The sequence below is a fragment of the Pygoscelis adeliae genome, unplaced genomic scaffold (assembly GCF_000699105.1).
Source record: "Pygoscelis adeliae isolate BGI_AS28 unplaced genomic scaffold, ASM69910v1 Scaffold12, whole genome shotgun sequence".
Classification (NCBI taxonomy): domain Eukaryota; kingdom Metazoa; phylum Chordata; class Aves; order Sphenisciformes; family Spheniscidae; genus Pygoscelis; species Pygoscelis adeliae.
The window spans coordinates 1,584,072-1,607,249 of NW_008824290.1; the positions used below are offsets into that span (position 1 = coordinate 1,584,072).

The following is a 23,178-nucleotide window of genomic DNA, read 5'->3' on the forward strand; positions in this document are numbered from 1 at the left end:
CCCTGCCAAGAAGGACCTGGGGGCACTGGTGGATGAAAAGCTGGAAACGAGCCAACAATGTGCGCTTGCAGCCCAGAAAGCGATCCTGGGCTGCATCACAAGAAGCGTGGCCAGCAGGTTGAGGGAGGTGATTCTGCCCCTCTACTCTGCTCTGGGGAGACCCCACCTGGAGTACTGCGTCCAGCTCTGGAGCCCTCAGCATAAGACAGACATGGACTTGTTGGAGCGGGTCCAGAGGAGGGCCACGAAGATGATCAGAGAAATGGAACGCCTCTCCTATGAGGAAAGGCTGAGAGAGTTGGGGTTGTTCAGCCTGGAGAAGAGAACGCTTTGGGAAGACTTTATTGCAGGCTTTCAGTACTTAAAGGGAGCTTAAAAGAAAGATAAGGACAGACTTTTTAGTAGGGCCTGTTGCGACAGGACAAGGGGGAATGGCTTTAAACTAAAGGGGGGGTAGAGTTAGACCAGATATAAGGAAGAAATTTTTTACAATGAAGGTGGTGAAGCACTGGCACAGGTTGCGCAGAGAGGTGGTGGATGCCCCATCCCTGGAAACATTCAAGGTCAGGTTGGACTGGGCTCTGAGCAAGCTGATCTAGTTGAAGATGTCCCTGCTCACAGCAGGAGGGTTGGACTAGATGACCTTTAGATGTCCCTTCCAAGCCAAACCATTCTACGATTCTATGTTAATTTTAGATATTTTAAACAGTTTGTATGAGTGTGCGCATGCATCTATGTTTCTTGATCCTACATGATCAAAGACTGCAGTCTTTCTATTGCAAAAACTGCGTGTGAGAATACGTAAACTATCTTTCCTTCAGAAAAGTTTCACCAAATTAAAAGGTACTCCATTTACCTGTTCTCTTTTTAATTTTTCACGCTTACGTATAAGTTCAATCAACAAACGCGCTCTTTCAAGATCGTGGCGCAGTCTTTGCCAGTACTTCAATTTCTCTTTTAAGGCTTGCATTTCTTCGTCATCTTCCCTCTAAGAAAAGAATCAAAAGGTTTTCATGAAATGAAAAACACTAACTTCTTTTTACGTTAGTTTTATGCAATTACAGTACGTATTCACAGGAAAGGAGAAACTACTGTCATAGTTACGGCACTTGGTCATAAGCTTCATATTGCAACAAAAGAAAATCTCTGGCCAGTTTATCTTCTAGAGTTTCTCAACTGTCTAGCTGAAAACAAAATCTATAAACTGGAAAGCAATCCTATGGTGAAGGCTATTTCCATCAGAAAAAGCAATACAGCAAACAAAAATGTAGCAGTATAACAAGCTGCAAAATACAATTTGGTATTTTCACATCAAAATCCAAACCAGGGGAACATCATCAGCGTCTTCAGAAACTCAAGCCTGGTAGAAACAAATTGTTGTTGTGCAGTCCACCTTCCCTGCACCCAGGAGAATTAGGACGCGCTTGTAACAGAACAAAATCATTATGACTTCTGAGGACAGGAAATGAAACAGTTTATTAAATAATATAACAACTTCAAATGGTACTGCAAATGGGTAATACAGTAATACAACCTTTCAGTGAATGGATGAAAGAATTTAATTCACACATTTTTATGAAGAAGTAATGTTTAAACACTTGCAGTATTTAGTTTGATTTGTATATACAGAAAACAGACCCTTTCTTGTTTGTTTTTACTATTCTTCGTAAGAAAAAGAAGGATATTGGAATACTACCTATAGTATTCAAATGGTACTGGTAATTCACCAGAAATAAGGCCATAAAAAAAGTAGAAGTCCCGATATTAGTACCAAGTACACAAAAGAAACATTTGCTTTGGAAAAGTATTACATTTAAAATGAACATTTTATAAAAGAATCTCAGAAGGAGATCCACAGCTTTGTATGCTTGCCTGTAACTAGCATAATCCAATATAAACTTGGTAAGTAATCACTGTGGTGTTTTTTTTTAAAACTAAAACAAACAAACAATAAATTCCATAAGTTATAAAAAATAGAAGACAGAGGAATAAAGAAAACTGGCTAAGCAGATTAACAATAACCAACATTACAAATTGTTACACTCAAAACAAAAGCTTCCTTAACAGAAAAATAATTTAGAAGTATCATAGGTCCTCTAAAGGAAGCTTGTGTAGTTTTTCAGACAGAAGGTTCTAAAAATAGAACTGCAAAAACTGGCAGTTTAAAAAAATATCTAATAGATATGCAAGTGCTATGATTCTATGATCTGCATCATATTTTACTGCTTTATACACCTTGTAAAAATAAAGGCATGTACCTGTGGAAGCTATAAGGTTAGTTTTATTCAAATCTCTGACTTTATGGAAGTTGAAAATCCTTAACTATCAACTATCTCTGTATTACAGTATAGCAAACTGGAAACAACAGTTTGTTCCTCTTTAAAAAAAAAACAAACCCAAAAAAACACCACACACAAAAGACCGAAAAATTGTAGCTGGAAACTTTTAGTTCCCTTTCCTAATGACTATTACTACTGACAGTTATAATTTCTTTGATGGAGTTAAGTCTTGACTTAGACACATAATAATTTAACTGTTGAGGGTCAGAATAGTTCAAAGTAAATTTTGACAGCACAAATATTAATATGCACATTTTCAACTCCTTAGAATTCTCAGAGACTCACTGAATTAGAAAGTCTACACTGCCACTAATTGCTGTTCTCCTACTCCCCTTCATTTCTGATCCCATGTGTGGAAAAGCAACCTAACTGTTAACTGACATAGCTATACTTTTTTTTCATAGTTTTACTGTTTTTCAGGACCAAAATTAAGTTGTGGCTATTGCTAAAAGTGGAAGGCTTGTCCTCTCTTTGCTTGCAGCCATTCAGAGTCTGCTCTTTTGCCCTATGTAATTGCATAGTTCTTGAAACTGGAGAACTGACCCTGGTGAAAGCTAAGTCAACAAAACCGTATTAGTTTTAGGGTGGGTCAGGAAACTTAAATACAACAAGAAAAAAAATGTTACTTTATTAGAGCAGGTCTTGGGGTAGTTCATTAGAGACTTAAGTATTTGGCTAAAGCTGAAGGTGCAGTTGCGCTTTTTAAAAAAAAAAAAAATTCTTTTAGTTTAATCAGTTGTTTGACCAATTTCATTCCATAAAATAGGCAGGTAGGTGTAAATCTGCAGATGTGACCCTAAGTATCAAGAGCACCTTGTTTGCTTTTTTTTGTGCACACGTATACTCCCTTCTTGAACGTCACTCTGTCTTGGGGATTAAGAGCAAGCCTCCAATTACTTTGCACAGAAGTGTCAAAAAATGTTGGCAGACACGGTTATAATAGCTAAGATAAACCTCCTTTACCCTAACCTATTTATTACCTGACATACAACTTACACCTTAATTAGAGTAAAAGATCCAGGCAAGCTGAAAAGAGCATGATGCACTGGTTTCCAATATCTAACTAGTAAAAACTTGGATAAAAAGAGTTCCTTGCAAAATTTTTAGTTTTCAAAAGCTTTCTGACAAGGAAAGTTTCTATTAACTTCCTGGTAAAGAGTTCTTCTTCCAAATCTTTCTTTCTGTAACAAAGCCAGAAAGTTTCTTCTTGCTGACTACACAAGAAAAGCCTAGAAAGAAACTCTGTGGTATTTTCTGGTGGACTTAGTTCTTGCTGAACATCAAGTATTATCTAGAAAAGCTAAAACTGACACATTTATTAATACTGAGGGAAGAGGGAGACACTTTTAAGTCTACACACAGAACATGCATCAACTGAGAACTGGTCTTCAGCTCTAACTCCCGCCATGAGTATATTACCAGTCTCTGCATGCTATCAGGAATCATGTCAGCGTACCAACAGATCACTCCTTATGCTGGATGTGAATACATGGGGACAGCCTTGCTCCCTACAGGGACTGTAACTTAATATGAGCCAAACAAAAACAGAATTACAGTGATGAAATTGGATCTTGATCAACACAATTAGTTTTATCAAGACCCTCTGCTGGCACTTGTATGCCAATTGGTCAAAAACATTTTGTGGTTGCAACTTGTGTTCTTACTGAAATCTTCAGTGCAGATATGACCTTAAGTCACCAGCGCCTTCTACTTTGTTTCTCCGAACAGCAGTTTTAAACCAACCTCACTACAGCAGCAACAAGCTACTACACTTACATTTCACACCTTATTTTTATCCAAGCATTCTTTAAGTACAGAAAAAAACCTAAAATAATGGGGATGTAAATTTATTAGTGTATTTCCAATACCTTTCCTGAATTTCTAGGTGGAGAGAGAAGTGACAGTATAAACCATTCTTTCAGAGGGTTGGTTCCTCGTTCCTGCAGATGGTAAGGTAGTATATAAGCCAAGATCTTTTTGCCTGGTTTAGAACTGTTAGTTTATGTAACATCACCTTCGAAAGCATATCATAACTGAGCTCTGAAACACGTTCATTAGGAAGTAATTCTAAATCATGGAATGCCTCCCGCCCTGCCAAATTTGTTCTAGTAAACAAACATTGGAGAGGGATCAAAGCCACTTTCCACTCGGCATCCTGAAACCATTTTCAGGATTTTGGTTCCTCATCTTAACATTTCTTTTCAGTTTAAATAATAATTAAAAAAAAAAAATCTCCCCCGATCAGTGTTTATGTTCCTTTGATTGACTGAAAACCTATTTAGGTTTCTTGACGTTCTGACCTCTCACATAAAATAAGGTAAAAAGAATTTTCCCATCTAGACCGAAATGAACAAAACATCATCTGTATCTCAAAATGTTGAGGCGTTCTCACAACAGCTATGCCACAGCTGTTTATTAAAGTCTTCATTATGGTTTGGCTTATACTTGGAGTAATGAAGATGAGTAATGCATCAAATGCTTTGCAGTTATGACTACTTTAATAGGTATTATAAATACATATTGAAGATGTATGGAGAAGACACAATGCCATACACAAGATACTTGCTACTCACCGAAAAGCACTACCTACACATTTTTCATTAAGAGAATCATTTAATACTCAGCTTTGCTCAAAACTTGCTTTTTCTATTCAAAAGACAAAGTAAATTTCAATTCTAGGTTTTTAAGCATAAAGTCTCAGAAGTGCCCCAATTTTTAATAAACCAATATAAATAGTTTCCAATTAATTTAGAAAATATTTTCATTATTTTCTTACTTAAGAATAGTGCATAGGTCTGAAATTAGAAAAGAAAGAAATAGTGTTTGTACAGGAGTGCGAACAGGCAAAGGGATTTTAAACAGCTCTTATCTAAGACTTATTTTATTATAATCAAACATCAATTATAAGAATTGTTTTATTTTAGTAGTTACTATTTAAATATTTATAAATGTTGCCGTCCCATCATGCCATCTCAATAGGAAAAGTACTTTGCAACTACCAACCAGCAAGTATAATTTTTTCGGACACTAACTATAGCCTAGGTCTATACTGCAAGAGCCCAGGACTTCTGTGCTTGATTTTATTATTTTTAAGGACTCAAGCTCATTTAAATAAAAAAAAAGGCTACTATCCAAATAAATTCATTTTGGCTATTATTAGGTAACTGCCAGGCACCACTCTTCAGAATAGAAACTTCTCATACAGAATTAAAAGATTAATCAAAGATTAAATGTAGAATACAAAATATTTTAGAGAAGTTACAACCCAAAAAATAGTATTAAAACGGAGTAATATAGAAGCAATGAAAGAAGGATAAACAAGTGGCCAATTTATATTCAAAGTTAATTCCACCCAAAAGGAATCCACCTAAATTCCAATTTGAGCAGGTCAGCTATGACAAAAAGCTGAGGTAGCTGGGACTGTTTAGCCTGGAGAAGAAAAGGCTCGGGAGGGAATCTCATCAATATGTATATGAATACCTGAAGAGAGGGTGCAAAGAAGGCAGAGCCAGGCTCTTTTCAGTGGTGCCCAGTGACAGGACCCAAGGCAATGGGCACAAACTGAAACACAGGAGAGTCCCTCTGAACATCAGAAAACACTTTTCTTTTTTTGTTTTGTTTTGTTGTACTGTGAGGGTGACTAAGCACTGCCACAGGCTGCCCAGGGAGGCTGTGGAGTCTCCACCCTTGGAGATATTCAAGAGCTGCCTGGACATGGTCCTGGGCAACTGGCTATAGGTGGCCCTGCTTGAGCAGTGAGGTTGGACCAGATGACCTCCAGAGGTCTCTTCCAACCTCAACTGTTCTGGGAATTATTAATTATTTTATTTCCATGAAAATCCAAGAAAAGAAACACACACAAAAAGGACAGAACAAATAATTAGGGAGCAGTGTTGACCATGGTATTTTTATGACTACATCAATTATTGACTTAGCAAATAGCAACACAATTCAAACAAAAATAATAGTTAAGCTTTAAAGGGGGGAAAAAAGTCTCAGTTTAAATGATTATAAAATGCATTCTTAAGTTCTAGAGGCTATTTTACAGGAACAATTCCACTGGAAGTCAAACACCTGGAGAATGGAAAGAACACAGCCAACTACATTTTCAGTTCAATTAAAAAAAGTAACTGGGATGCAGTAAGAATTTCCACATCATGATGCTTTACAGCATTTCAAGGTCTACACATATGGATCCATATACAGAATTCAGAAAAGAAGTTTTCATTATTTTCAAAGCCACCCAGTGACTTGAAACCAAAACAATAAAAGACCTGCCAAAATCTCTAATGCTCCTGAAGAGCTGTTAATATTATAAAAATGGGAAGCAGAAGAGTACCTCTTTCTGAATCTGATACACATCTGAAGTGACTGCTTTTCTGTTTTTCAGCGATCTGACTGGTAAATGTGTACAACTTTCATCCTATCTAAAATACATCTAGGTTGGTTAGTTTTACATGAACAAAATATCAGCATGAATTTATGCTTGTCTACAATCTCACGTAATTATGTCAAAAGTGAAACTAAAGTTGAAACAGATCTTTGAACTTCATCAACAACTTGCTCGTTGTTCTGTTATTACCGAACACAGTGGGCAATAAGGATCTGAATTAAAAAAACTGTAATTTATCATGTCTAACCTTTACTCTGTAAACCCCACTGTTTTTCTCAGTTATAAGTGTCAAAGACGACATTTGCTTTGCATCTTTTGATGAATTTAAAATAAAATTTCTTTTTTATCTTACTAACTCAGAGCACATTGAGGAATGAGTTCCAAAAAGACACAATACTAGTCAATGAACAATGGTATTAGGATAGTTTTGTTGACAGTATTTTTGTGAAACATTTAAGTGAAACAAAAGAAGAACCCACACAAATATATATATTTTAGTCATATCTCACAAATTAAAAAGGATTAGATAATGTTCGATTTCCAGTACAGGTCATATTACTTAAGAATAAGGTAAAGAATTTACTCAGTGCTGAATAAGAGAAAGTTTTTACTCTGTGCTATGTTTCCTGGTTAATTTTTTACTCTATGAAATAGAGATTTTCTGATTTCTTCTTATAAGTAAAAAGTGTGTCACATACCTGTTGTGTGTTCCTTTGTGACTGTAAACTGGACTGCAGCCTTCTCAACAGAGGAACACCATTCCTAGACAGTCTTTTAAGCAACCAGTAACTGTGCACTCGTTCAACAAACTGCTTCTTCCGCTGAATGGCCACCTGATTCATAATCTTATTTAATCTAAAATATGGAAAAACTGATATTGTATTTTTTGCAGCAAAACATAAAATGTATTTGTCTATGGAAGTTAAACATCAGATATATATGAATGTATAACATAACAGCAGCAGTGATCACCATATTACTAATTTCTTTTAATGACATCCCTTTTCAGTACAATTATTTCTGAGCAGTAGGTTACAATCAAATACAGCTGCTTGACACTGTAGTTTCTACCAAATACGTTAAGGTACTTTATAAAGCTAAAAGGCATCAATTTTTTCATGATCATTATCTCAAGAGCAATCCCAGATTATGGCTGAGAATAAAGCTTTATGTGCATTTTAGAATAATTTTCCTATTGAAAATAAATCAGAAATAAAGATCTAAATCCCTACAAAACTTTTCAGATCATTTGTTGCCATCTTCACACAAAATTAGTAGTTTATTTTAAAGACAATATATCTTCCAACTTTTTACATAAAAACATGCAACATAAAGCTTGTACTACTCATATACTAACATTAGATTTTTGGTAAATAAAACGAACAAAAAAATGTAAAATGGAAGAACAATTATGATTTTACCCCACACATATGATGAAAATATCCACACAGGAAAGATGCAAGAGAGGACGATACAAACAGTTAAGCAAAATGTCTTGATTAAATAAATAGTATTTTCTCCAAACTTGTTTTTTAATAGATGCAAATACTGTTTACATATACTGTTTACAAATACTCTAGGAAAGTGCTATATGAACATCACACGCAACAACCTTGAGTACTGTTTTTTAAATAACGACACGTTAAAATGTCAAAGTCTCACACATGACACTAACCTCTCAAAACTTACATTCAAAAAAAGTTTATCTGAAACAGATCTTCAACTCTCTGTGCCTACGGAATCTTGAAATCATGGCAAAAATATGAAAAAAAAGTTGATGGTTGCAGAACAAAAAGGTTTTGTCATTGTATGATATTGCAGGGATTTGTCACTGGTGGCAGCCCTTGCAAAATTAACACAAGATGGCCCAAGGCACCAACTACCTGTATTGTTAGGGGGATTGTTCATTCGTTTGGGGGCAGTGGCAAGTTGGAAAGAGAGAACAGGATTTCCCTGAGCTGGACGTAAGACAGTTACAGAAAGGATATATCAATGAACAGAAATCTGCTAATTCTTCACGCAGTATATTACTACCCATAGAAAAATTCTACAATAGATAGTAGTAGGTTTATCAGAGATTCTCCAATAAAATTTAATACCAAAATAGGCAAAATTAAATTCAAGAAGTGCTTGATTTGTAGACCACTACCATGAGACGTTTCAATAAAAAATCAGGAACATATATACATATTAGTATTTTTCTGCTTTTTCCCTTTTAATATTAGGAGTAAAGCAGTTTGTCAGGTAAGTGGTAGAAAAAAACCTAGTCAAATACCTAAACAAAATTTAAAACTATAAGTAAACCTTGGTTAAAATTATTTTTAAGAATAGCTGGGAAACATGAATGATATTTTTCAGCCAGACATACAAATGATTCTACCCCGAGTTCACCCCAGGTCATCTATCCCCGGTTGTTTTTTCTGGGCTGCGTAGAAGGTAAGGTGCAATACGCCTACTCAGTGCTACGCTACCTGTAGCTACAGAGCTTTCAGTCATCACAGGGTAAAGGCAGAGCAAACACAGGTTTTCTTCAAAATACAGCGCCATTGTGTCCTTCAGTAACATTGTTTTTCAATTAATAACTAAGCCAGTTAGGCATTCTTGAAAAATTTTAGCTTAACTTAAAGCTTAGAAAGTCTGCAGATGGACTTAGGACTGTCTTGTAAGTCTTTCACTGAAGGGCAGAGGCAGGCTCCACAAAGACTTACTCAATGCAGAACAGGCCTTGATGTGACCATATTAAACTTCAAACACAACAGATTACAATTAATCATAGAATGCAATCACAGTCAAATAATTACTTTCATATCTCTCTCTTGGAAGGAGCAAAACCCACTGAACTGAGTCAAAAAAAGCAAAGCCAAATATACACACACCTATTTGGAAAGATCAGAGAATCTAATTTAACATGAAGAGAGGTGCCTTGGCTTCATGCCCATCAGATGTGGCAAGACTAAGCAAACATCTTTAATTACAGCTTTAAGTACATTTGCCCATTCACATAATGAACCATTCTATTCATAGATAATTATAATAGTAAAATGTTAGAATAAACTTAGGAAAGATGTTCACAGAAGATATTCTCCCAACTCTAAAAATACAAATAACCAGAAGGTAATTTGGAGTGCAGAAACTACCTAACAAGGGGTAGAAATCTACTCCTCTCTGCCTTCCCTCCAAATAAAAGCAAACAAATACTGGCAGTTTGTATTTAATTTAGACACCAGACTTCGGTAGTGGCAGTATACCACCTATCACCCCTTAGTTTCTCAAAATACAGAGGTCAGAGGCTCTTCACATGGCAGATATCCACAGAGCCTCTACACTATGATCTTATTGATACAACGAGGATGTAACATCTGCTGTTACACCCTAAGAACCCACTCATTACAGCGCAGTTCTTTGATCATCTTTTTGCTTAGTCAGGTACTCCCAGATAGACTTTTAGTGTCCGAAATGCTTTAAATTTTGACAGACAATACAACCATTTTGGGAAAATAAGACACGATTCGTCCACTGCTGTAGAACCCTAGAAGCAGCACGGACTGGGTACTAATTTTGAAGCTCCCACCCTTGAGAACACTACCATATTGGGAAAGAGGTTCTCACAAAGATACATTCAGCTGCAGTGAAGCTGAACACAAGCATGAAGTAAGGCACATAAGTATGCACCAGTCTTGAGCAAGTTCCTTTCTGCTACCTGAGCTTGAACTAAATTTGTAAATGTTGAAACTAAATTTTCACAACTAGAATTTTGAAAGTCTTTGAGGTCTTAAAGGAGCTTGCTGCACATTCCACTACCTTTTTTTCAACAGAGAGATGTACTTTAAAAGAAATTATTGAAGAGTAAAAAAAAAAGTGTATATTTGAGGCAGGTAAGGGAGAGCTGTTTGAAGACTTCATAGTTTTGCAATCCAGGATCTGACTTGCACAAGACAGGATTAACTGCTACACTACACTGACAAGTCCCCCACGCAGAGGCAAGGCTTACAGAACTTAGGTCACCTCCCAAAACTACACACAACACCTCTGCAAAGGCATTTTTTTGCTAAGGTATCAGTCCACCCTGTAACGTTTTCCACATATAAGAATATCAGGAAAGAACAGCTTTCTGTAGTGTTTTATTTTCTAATGGCAAGTCAAGCATAGTAAGTACTGGGAGAAAAAAAAAATCAGATATTTAAAACGCACATTAAATACAAGTGTATCAATTGAACCTGTGCTTTCTCTTCAGAAAAAATAGACCAATCTCACTGCAATGAGCAATCTCATTACTTAATAATTTTTTATATCTCTGTTAAGATTGCCAAATAAGTGCAAGACTACTATTGAAGACAGCTCACAAAGAAGAGAATGTAGGAACATACATCTGGAAGATACTACGAGAGTTACTGTCTTCCCTATCACAACTGACTTGAGATATGTCAGGGGGAAAAAAAAGCCACAACTATAGCGACTACAGAAAGCAAGCAGGGAGACAAGAAGTGTTCTTGCTGTCCAGGTTCCGCATGGAACAGAGAATTTGTTAAGACAAAATTCCCAAGGAGCATCCTGAAATGGACCGTGTCAAGTGGTAAACACTTTTCTCTCAAAACATTTAAACACAATTAAGCTAAACCCAGAGCAGAACAGTTCTTACCTGTAACTTTCTGCAGCCTGAACCACTGTTCTGAGGCCTTAAGAACAGCTCAGTGTGGCTCACAGTACGCTGTTTTCTCCCTCATCAGTTATTTAAAATAAAGTACATTGAAAGAAGAATTTGAAAATTCTTAAAAAGGTGGCTGTGTTCCCATGAAATTCAGTAGCTGCTGTTATATAACTGGTCCCATAAAAGCATTAGTTTTCAAGCTGATGACCGCTGCAGCCTTTTGATGTTTTGGTACCACCAGTCATACTCCCTCTTGTTTTTTCCCTTTTTGTGGGCTACATTCCAAGACTACACAGATGTCAAAACATTTTTCAAAACTGTTTTATTTGTGCCACAGGCAACTGAGAAAGCCAGTACTACTTCCCTTCCCCAGCCCCACTTGTATCCGACTGTAAAATACTGTGACGTGCACTACAGACACGATACAGAGGTATCGTACAATTCCCTGCTTGTCTTTAAAAAGGGGGAGGTCCCTTTTCAACTGAAGTTTTCAAATAGCACCTGCAGTTCCCAACCTGAAACCATAGTTTAGGCTAAAGTGTAAATTATGGCATTAGGAATACACTACATTTACAAAAACAACAGAAGGATGAGGACAGGAAACTGGTTTGTTTTGAAAGGCTAAGACAGACTCAAATAATTTAATTTAAAATGGAAGTTAATGTACAACAGCTTTGACGAGAAACTGTAATTTATCAGCTGATCTACACTAGCCCTCTCCTCACACAGAGACATTTGATGGATAATCTTCCCCTGGTGATACTCTTAATGCACTGGTCAAAGCATTCAGAGAAAGCTGAGTGTTACTCAGTCCTGTGTTTCCTCATCTTTTAGATAAATGCATAAAATAATTTTCATCAACGTACGACATGTGCTCTTGTCATATTAGCAATCTCACAGCTTCCTTCTTCCTACTCGTGACTGCCTTCCTCTCCCAGTTTCAGTTACATGTCACTGGCAACTACGGCAACTGGTTACAAGAAAAAGTGAAAACAGTATTTTTGGTGACTAACTATGTGGCAGTTCAATGTAAGAAAGCCAATAAGAGATAATCAGCCAGTTTTCTATTAATAATCACTAACTGCTCCACAGACCAAACATGCTTTTTAACCCCACAGATATCATTTTAGTATTACAATATATGAAGACTTCTATAGCATCTCTCCATTCTCAAGTTTTCGAAATACAAACTAGAGAGAAAATTTTCTTAAGCAAGCATGTGATTTTGCCAGTATTATTATAGTAACTCAGGCAGAAGGAACTTAATATGACAATCTGTAAGATTAAGTAAGATCAAATACCCACTAAAATTAATCAATTTTTAGACATGAACTAAACCTAGTAGTTTAATTACTATAATTGTCCTGAGCCGCCAGTTTCATCAATTTGTTATTTTGAATCTTCCTTTATCCAACATAGCTGTATTAAAGGTACATGCAAAAGACTAGCACAACTAAATTATACTCTGTAAAATTTTATTTAATATCACTAAAATACCAGTTTCTCTTGACCCACAGTAATACTCCTAAACAATCAAACGATGTTCCACTTTACCGGGCAAATAAAATACCCCTATTTTTCAACACAAAGATTGCAGAACAAAACAAAAAAATCTAAACTGAAGAAATGGTAACAAAGTAAACTGAGTTCCAAGAACATGTGAATTTTCAAGCCTTGCTCAGAAAAGTTCCACAGAACATACTGAGACTCATAGAAAGCAGGAAAGACACAAAAATTACCTACAGACAGTTATAGTAATTCCACTGACACTAACTGGAAGAGAATTAGCAGAAAAACAAAATAAAAAGCTATGAAAGTGTCTATTTTGGGAATTGGAATTAATTCTGGGGCCTTGCCAACTATTCCTCCTAGCTCCATATCCAAAAACTTCAGCTTTCGAAGATGAGAAAGCCTGCTTGGACAGATGAAACCCTACTCTTCCCACACAGCACCTTTGGCAGCAGCTGCCTATCAAACAGTTTTTGTAAAACCTTTCAATACACTTTTTAGTTTAAAAAAAAAAACACAAAACCAACAGCAGAGAGAGTGTTTTGTTGCTGTGTCTGTATGTTATCCCCTCCCTCAATAAAAAGTTCAAGTTACTATACGAATTCTTAACTAAAAAAAACCAAACAAACAAACCCTTTTGATCAGCTTTAAAGACAACACAGATAGATAAATACTCAAAAAATTGGAGTCCATTTGCATGTCTCTATTTCCTTTTGAAAAAGAATAAGGATAAGGTTTCTTTTGTACCTAGCAGAAGCCAGCTATGTACCCAACAGGGTACACATCAAATCCTGAAAAGACTGACAATGATTTCATTGAAACTTCTGTGCAACACAAGTCTGCAGAATCCCCATGTGACGAACACACACTTTCCTAATTATAACTACTTTCTAGCTTTTGTATTGAAGATTTGAAGAAACAGGAATGTCCCGTTCCCGAATAACTTCCCTTACTACTATAATGCAGTGTTTAATCATCTTCACAGTTACTCCTTTTTGTCTATATGTTTTAAAGTTCTAGCTATTGAATTTGCCTTTCCCTGCTAGGTTGAGAATCCAACAGTATATCTATTGATACATCTTCTGAAGCCTGAAAGTCTCTCCAGGCTCCTATTCTTTATCCTACATTTATTGGTATTTAAATAATATTTAATTTTGACTGAACATGTAGGAAGCACTTTTTCTTGCTTCACATGGCTGTGAAACCACGTATCTATTTTTCTTCTTGAGCTAACAGCTTGTAACTTTTTTCTTGGACAAGGAAGTAGAACATTGAACCTAAGAGTTAAGAAAATGCTATGTTATATTTCAGTCAATTCTCCGTTAATTGTAACAAGTTACTTCGTTCCTACTCAAACAATTAAGTTCGTGATCTTCCAAACCTTTGGATAAAGAAAAAAAACGAAACAACCCCCCCCACACCCTGTCATACTGGAAAACCTCCTTAGTCTTCTCAGAAAAAACACATGCATAGATTTACTTCTGCCACTTCCTATACATAATATTGAGGCATGACTTTTCCTTAAAATTTCTCAAAATATTTTTCTGTGCTTCTTTTTTTGTAGTAGTCATAACCAGACCACACATGATCTTGAAATCTAATCTCAAAAGGCTAAATTCACATCTGCAGAAGAAAAAGTATTAATCAAAAATTGCCTTTTGATCTGTAATAAAAGAAATCTCGGTATTTATCTACACATTTTTGTGCGCTCTGTAACTTGACTATTGAATTAAAAACTGCCAGGAGACAGTTCTTCAGACAATACATTCTGAAAATCATGTTTTTGTATGGCACTTACAAGACGCAACTCCCTCTAATTGCCACCAAAAAAATCTAACGAAAGTTCACGTAACTGGTGAAACTCAGAAGTACTGAAAAATAGAGACACATGCATTTTGATCTTCATAATTGCATTATCATATATATAATCATTGTGGACCGAAACCCTTAGAGGATGCACAGAATACTAATGATGCACCTTACAGAAATATCTAACATAATAATTTAAGTTTCATTGCCCTGTACATGCAAAATAAACAGAAGACAGAAAAGAAAAAAAAATTATATGTACACCATATTCCTATGTCCATTTTGTAAAAAGGGCATATTTAAATATGAGACAGCACTTCCATCCTCTGGATTTTTAGGGGAGGGGAAAAATCACTCCTCGGACATCAATGGCTTTTAATACCAGATATACAAGTATCTTCCCCATTATTTTTACTCAAAATAAAAATCCACTTTTACAACCTATTAAATAAGTCACACTTCTCAAACACATTAATTAATTCTTATTTAATAAGCCAACCAGAGTCAAAACGAACTAGCTTGAAAAGAAAGCTCTAAAGTTACCTTATTTTATTTTTTTTAAATACCACTGAGGCAAAGCTAGTGAGCACCGCAGTAGCTCTTTTCTTGATTTAGGCAAAATTATTTTTTTATTTAAGCAAAGAGGTCAGGATGATATCAGCAGTAGTTTCCACATGTATCAGAAAGGTTTCAAAGTCAATCAATCTTACAAGAAACATCAGTGGATGGTGACTGCTAGCATCCCCTTCCACTTTACCTAGGTGATTCCATCATCTAATTAATAGGTATAGCCATAAGGCATACCTACATCATGCTCTCCTGTAATTAAACTAAGTAAATCCACATGATTTTGTTAAAGTATTCATACATGTATATTCAAGGATAAACAGCTAACAGACATTAGTCTGGATTTATTCAGCTTTCAATTTTTTTGCAACACTGGCTCTAGTAGTATTTTTCAATGGCTTTTTTACGCTGCATTTTAAGCAGCATTTCTTAATTCTCGTTCCCCCACTTAATAACTTTCTGAAGGTATTAAAAAAAACACAAAACACAACAGTATCGTAAAAAACATTAAAACACATCCCCAAAAGAAACCCACGAGCCACATATATGATTAAGCAGCATCACTTGTGAATGCAGACTAACAGTGTCTCAAAGGCCTTGCAAATATTCCTTTCCATTTATATTGTGTTTTATCACTTTCTGTTCATTTACCTTTCTGGTCCATACTTCATCTTAGAGACAATCAAGATTGCTATGTTGAGATAACAAGACTACATTTAATTATTTGGTAAGAAAGTTCAGGATAGTTCAATTGGATAAGTTATAAAACAAAAGGAAATACTGGTTCTGCCTTGAGACATGCAGTAACAGAAATCCAGTTTTACTACCAGGAGCAATATGCTTTCTAACAAAAGCAAAGGTCAGTATAGAAAAATCAGTTAATGTGCAGCACATGAATGTTGATTTCTAAAGACAGCTGAAAATATTTTTTAAGTGCCTCAGCAATTTTTGCTCTCAGTTACCTGCCCACTACTTACCTACTTTCATAAGGATCTTTTAATTCTCTTTCAATAATATGATGCAACACAACTGGTGCATACAACATGGAAAACAAGTATAACACCTCATTCTTACTGATTATGAAAGTGGGGCTTTTGCTTATTTTTTGCTCTCTGTACAAGTATTGCATTTCAAATGCTTTCTTAATTTCAGATACTCCAAATATACCATGTAGAAACCAAAACTAAAGATACAAGCAAATATTTATATACTTTAATACTTAATAGAGCAATACTAGCATGAATGGTATTTTAATAAAGCAATTACACTGTATCTCAGTGTACATTTTGAAAATATTGAAGATTAAATATTTTATATCACATTCAATTTCCCCTCAAGTATATAGCCACAATATCCTAGTTTCACAACATTTCCAAAGAACATGAATATTGACATCGGCTTTGCTTTTCATCAAGCAATCACATTTTAAATGCCTCTTTCAACACACAAGATCAAGAGACTGCACCAAAACCATGTTATTTGTACTAAAGAATCAAGCACTCAAAAGTAAGAGAAACCAGATAGTTTTCACAGCTAACACTGCAACTCTTCTCCTTTGTGTATCCATGCTACTCACTTATAAAGAACAAGGATGAGCAGCAACAGGGGGAAAAAAAAAATCCACAAGAAATGGAGCACAGAACCAGTACAAAATAACTAACATAGACAAGAAGCTAGATTTAGATTGTCAAGTCAGCCCTAGAAGTTAGGATTTCCTAACTTGGAAATTCTGGACCTGCAATCTAAATAAAATACTTTTAGTATTTATTTTATTTTTACATATATTTATTTATTATATTTATTTAAATAAAATACTTTTAGTATTTTATTAGGAAAAATTTTAGAATTTATATATTAGTATTAGAAAAAAATTTAGTATTTTATTAGGGAAAAAAAATAATTTATCTACTAGGCAAAATTAAACCATCACGCATCATCAGTAGAGCACAAACACTGCAAGAACAAATTTGCCACTGTCTTCAGGCGAACTAGCTGGTGGCAGCAGGAGGCCACTTTTCTGATGACCATTTGCCGACAGGTGCAGGTACTGTCTGTCCCTCCCATACAGAGGTACAGTTTGAGGGAGTGTCCTTCCCCACTCACCCTCCTCCCATAACACAGCTGCTCTGACACTTCCCAGAAACATGTGACTTTTAGACTAAGCTCATTTCTGCCTTAAAAAAAAAAAAAAAAAAAAGCTGATGAATGCAAGCAGTACAACATAAGCAACAATCTTCAACAGTTTCATATTTCAAGAAAAATTGAATGGAATTTCCTAGTAAAGAGACAACACACTTCCGTAACCAGAAGGCCTGATGCAAATCATATATGCATAAGAGGTTCCCCCGTGGTCCCATATACTATTCCAAGTGCTAAGCAAGTTACTAAGACAACAGCACTGAAAACTGAAGTCACCTTAAGGTTCTAACATGACCTACGTACGGCACGTTTGGAAGTGGATTCTCAGGTACAGACTTTCTAAAATACCCAGGCAACAGGATAGATAGATGTGCAGCATTAAAAAAAAAAAAAAGAAAGAAAAAAAAAAGAAAGAAAAAAAAAAGAAGAGACAGGGAAGCAAGCATTCATCTCCTATCATCAATGGTTAAAACCTTCTGATCCTACACTCTTAAATCAGTAGTGCACAGATGATAGTATGAGAGGCTAATAATTAGATTACAAATGACCTACAGAATGACACTAGCTATGTAACTTAACAGCCAAAAGCTTAGAGTATGACATCTGTGTAAGAAATTCTGGTAACCGCAAAGTGTTCAGCTCTCAAAATCTTTCATGGCAGGCAGTAGCGTAGAAACCCAACATACAGATAAGCTGATACAGAAATTCATGAGCTACAGAAAGCTGTGTAGAAATTATGAAATATGTTCTTCTACACCAGTCTTTTTAACATATCCTGAACATTAAGATAGGTGTTTCGGAAAACAGAATTATTACAAATGGTATTATTAAAATGCCCAGTCTTTCATATACACTCACTATCCAGGTAAGGAAACAGCATGCAATCCTTCCACCTTAAACTAAACATAAATGGCAAGAGGGTTTTCCTCAGGCTTCAGCAGGTGTGCTCAGGGGCTACATCCACCAAGTATTTTGCTCCTCACTATTATCTTCATATTTCTATACTTCTGCAGCTACCAACTCTAAAGAACCAGCTGTATGCCAAGGAGACATACAGTCTAGTTATTAATGATTAAGAAAGTACACCAAACCAAACATCTCCATCTCCTTATATGCCTCAATTACCAGAGATGTTGAAAACATGTTCATTTCAAATTCTTTAGGAAAAAAGCACTACTGTATAAACACTGAGCATACATGTTTCTTCTCTGATAATTTAAATACCTTAATTGCTCTTCCTTGAGATCTCTGGAAAGGCAAATAATGTTTCAGCTCCAAGGGAAAAAAAAGGGCATTAAAAAAACAGATTAGAGAAAAGGGATCATTTAAATGAAGAACGCTGCAAAATGATCACATCATTCATTATTAGTTTATGGGTATGTATTTCAGTCACACACACACGATTTTTCCTAAAGGGAAAAAAAAAAAAAATATAGCCAAAGAAAATTAGACAACTGAGATTTGGGTCTGCAGCATAATCACTTTTCCTTTTAAGATGCCCATTTTTGTTTTGCTTTTAATTCATTAGTTTTCTAGGACTATGCACATTCACATTACAAAGAATACTTAAGCAAGAGTCTCCTTCAGCTGAAGACAAACAATTTACAATAAAGCTCAACTTCAAAATAGTTTTAAACTGTGCCCATTTTTTACACTTGTGATATAGAATACAGGAACTATACTTGTGTCCAGTAACATGAAACCGAGCATAAACAGCAGAAAGCTGAATCCCTCTGCAGTCTTGAGAATAAATTTAGTTGTTATTTAAAAAAAAAAAGAAAATAGGAAAAAAAAAGAAAGGTCTTTATATTTCTGTTCCTGGCATCTAATGACACTGTTAAAAAAAAAATCTGATGATAATATCCTTTTAGGGTCTGGCTTTTATGAAAGTTACCAATGGAAAGAATTGCCAGAGGTGCAACTGAGAACATGCACTCTAATCCTCAACTCTCACTTAGTTCATCTTCTCTCTTATCTTAAAAAAACAAAACCACCGATCAGGATTGTCCTAATTAAGACAAAGCCAAATTCTTTTATACAAACTCCCCCCTCCCACATACAACAGTACCTGTTAAAGTAACAGTATTAGTTGCTTACTGTCAACATAAGATTTTCTGCAGTGCATCACTAAACAAAAGTACCATTTTACCAAGCAAATCGTATCAGAGAACACTGCAATCATCTCATGTTTGTGAACACCACACAGGACCTAAAGGCTGTTTGTTAAAGTCTGTCAATAAGTAGCTACTTGCATTAACAAAACTTATTACAGGAAAGGACTGCAGTCTCAAAACATGTATTTATTTAGATTAATTTAACCACCCTTAATTGTCCACTGCCTGAGACCTGGGAGTCAGCTTTCAAGAAAAACATGATTTATTTGTATTATTTTAAGAGCCCTCACTGTCTGAGCATTCAGAGTCCTGTCACAGTACAATGAACCTGCACATGAAGTGGTGCCTGTTTTGAGAAACTTTAACTACTGTTCTTAAATCAGTAAGAATTTAATTCAGGGGGTAAACAAACATATTGATGTTGTAAATGCCAGAAACAAAACAAATACTCTATGAAGACAAACTTGGTTTTAGTCCCAATAGTCCAATTTTGCATTTCTCAGCCCAGCATGTCATGTCTCAAAGGTTCAGCAAAGTCAAAACTGTATCCTTCTACTCCAGAGCTTTCTGTCATTGCCTAAATCCCAGAAACAAATTATTTCCACTGCTGAAATGCATTATAACTCAGTTTAACTGAAAGAAATCTGAAAAGAGATGCTACTGTTCTAAGTTACTGAAGTTCATGCTGAGCTTTTGAATTTCTGAAATAAAGATACTAAAAAAATCTCCATTTTGCTCCAATTCTGTTATTACTAATGAAAACATCACTTGAAACATCCCTGCTTTCTGATGCGTCACTTCACTAGCCTCACCACATCTAGAGCCATCTGCCAGCCCCCCGATCACCACTGCTGAAGTACAAAAATATGGCCTGTTAAATGTAAAGAGCAATTTAAGTTCTGGTGTTCATGCTTTATATTTGCACTCACATAACAAAAGCTCCTGTAAGAACTGCAAAAGACACGCTAATATAAAAATCAGCTTAAACAGAACTTCTCACAAAGTATAAATTCATAAGCAAAGACAAGATTAGGATTAAAACTCTGTCACATGCATTAATCCATTTTTGTTCAAACACAAACATTTTACTGAAGTTATAGGACAGATATTTGATAGCATCACTGAACGGGAGGGCACATTCATTTCAGGTTCCATGACTAAGAATACATTAACCAACTAACTTACCATCACTTACTTGCTAACTTTTCTAAAAAAAGTCTGCAAGGTACCAAATTCATCCAAACCTTGATATACACTATTGCATTTACAAAAGGAAAAATGCAAATTTAGGAAAAACCTCCTGAAAAGTTACTCTGCCCCACAAGGAAAATACTTCCTGGAGGTTTTTTTTTGTACTTGTTACACAGATCTTACAGTACAAGTTTACACTTAATTTAGGTGAGAAGAACAAGATTCAAATCATACATGCAAATGTAATTTTCATTTCGGGGCTCTTAAAATGAGGAAAAGAAGTTCAGATTCCCAAATTATGAGTACAGTTAACCTTGAGCTTGGCTGTTTTTTTAATATGAAGGTCAACTACATATGCTATTCTGAATTCAGTGGTTAATTCTCAAAAGTACAGCGAATGACAACAACCGAGCACACCACATGATTTGGTCTGACAAAACAAAACAAAACAAAACAAAAAAAGGTTGCTGAGGACAAGAAAGACCACTTACTAATTTCACTGGGGAAGTTACTGCAATTTCACAAAAGTACAATGTACGTAATTTACATTAATCCTCCAAGTATGGCCTTTAAGGAAAGCATATAAGAAATGCACAAAAACTTCACGTCGGCATCTAAAAGCATTGGTTTAAAATGAAACAGATAATTAAGCAAAGGTTTCTCTCACTTGGATTGTTTGCTTACCTCTGGGGGGGGATATAAGGAGCAGATACTGTTGGCATAACTGTACAGGGTTCAACCACTGTTTTCTTGCCCTTTTTTGTCTTTTTTCTGACTTTTGATGTAGACCTAGCAGTTCTCACTGATCCCTCCTTTCTACAAACACCATTTTTGATTTCAGCTTCTCCATAAATATTTAGAGGTCTCCGTGTGCAACCTGGTGGAGTATGTACATCGCAATAGGCAGTCTTTTTTACAGAGAATGTTGTCCCACTGCCAGTTAGTTCTTTCACAGGTTCCATTTTCATATATAGACCGGCCTTTTGAGCACACGTCACATGGAATGCAGTATAGCAGTTTGCTTTGTGGCACTGGATGCAGGCACCAACACCTTTCTGTTTACAGAGGTAGCATGTTAACTTCCATCTGGCTGGGGGAATGTTCCTGACACCATCAATTGGCTCAATAAAAACTGTATTGGCAAATCCAACTTCTGGAATCCACAAAGCACACACCACGTGTCCCCAACGATCATCATCAGTCTTTTTAAAGGCACCTCCCTTGTTTGGACACAGCACACAGTCTACAGGCCGAGAACGGGACTGCAGACAGTGTCTGCAGAGCCACTGGCCCTCGGGTATATATGGCACCCCATAGCATTCCTGATGTACTGCTAAATTACACATATCACAAAACAGGATTACATTGCTGTTCTGACATTCACCATCCATGCATATACAACACACCGCATCTTCATCAATTAAAGACTGATGATCACCCTGTTTTTGGTTCTCACAGTAAGACTCTTTTTCAAACCTATCCATAAGGAATTCAAACATATTTTGTGAAACAACTGACACTCCGTCACTTTTCCGCTTCTCATTTATTATTTCTAACCACGCATAATCTTCTTCATCCATGTCATACTCAACTTCATTATCAAGTTCTTCTGCTGACTTCTCAATGAATTTGTAATAAACTGGAGGTCTCCGAGGAGCCGAAGGGGGACTGTATTCAACAATCCGTACTTTTGGTTCTGGAAGAGGAGCTGTTGTAGCAGGTATACCATGTGAGCTGGGAAGAGCTTCATTTTTCTTTTTCACTTTGTTATTTTTATGCCGTTTGCTTCTTAGACAAACTGGTGGTCTTTCACTATTTTCTTTATTGCTGTTGCATTCACTCATTTCCTGGGCTGTAAGATCATCTTCTAATATAATCTCTAAAGGATCAAAGATACTGATCCTATGCAGGCGACCTTCAATTTCTATTTCAACCATTCTTTGAGCTTGAGCGTATGTCAAGGTTTCTCGTGTGGGGGAGTGCTTAATACTGCATGGGGAAGAAGAATGCCTTGCTGCCGATACTCGATGACATCTTCCTTTTCTCCTCATTTGGTAATGTTTACCTAAAATTAGAGCAACAGTTAATATTATAAAAGCCATTCGTATTAAAATATTAATTTTATTATAGCAAGAAAAAAAACCCTTCAGTTCTATAGCACCCAAACTCTCCACTCAATTAAAAAAAAAAAAGCCCATCACCCTTACTTAATAGGACTGCTCACACTGTTTTGTACAAATTTAACCTAATGATAAATAGATCTCCTAAGTTACACCTTCTCTAAGTAAACACAGCTATACAAGATCCTTGATACAAAAATCCTACAGAAGAGCTATCTGTAAGACCTCTGCGTGAGAAAAAAAACATTTCAGAAGTGCCACAGAAAAGAATTACACCTGTTACATTGTAAGAAAATCTTTAATATAGTATTTCCTAATACATTAAGTGTGTCTGCAGTTTGAATTTTCA

At 35.8% G+C, this 23,178-nt stretch overlaps 1 protein-coding gene across 2 annotated transcripts in view; it reads right to left on the bottom strand.

The window, feature by feature from the left end:
- BRD1 (bromodomain containing 1) overlaps window positions 1-22,776 on the bottom strand; it is a 59,882-nt gene extending 37,106 nt beyond the window's left edge. For both annotated transcript variants that reach the window (XM_009318764.1, XM_009318765.1), the window contains exons 1-3: window positions 21,394-22,776; window positions 7,431-7,587; window positions 857-988 (exon numbers count right to left, since the gene is read on the bottom strand). In XM_009318764.1, the coding sequence (XP_009317039.1) occupies window positions 857-988; window positions 7,431-7,587; window positions 21,394-22,760 (1,656 nt within the window). In that variant the 5' untranslated portion in view covers window positions 22,761-22,776. The remainder of the gene's footprint in view (window positions 1-856; window positions 989-7,430; window positions 7,588-21,393) is intronic.
- Between the last annotated feature and the right edge of the window lie 402 nt (window positions 22,777-23,178).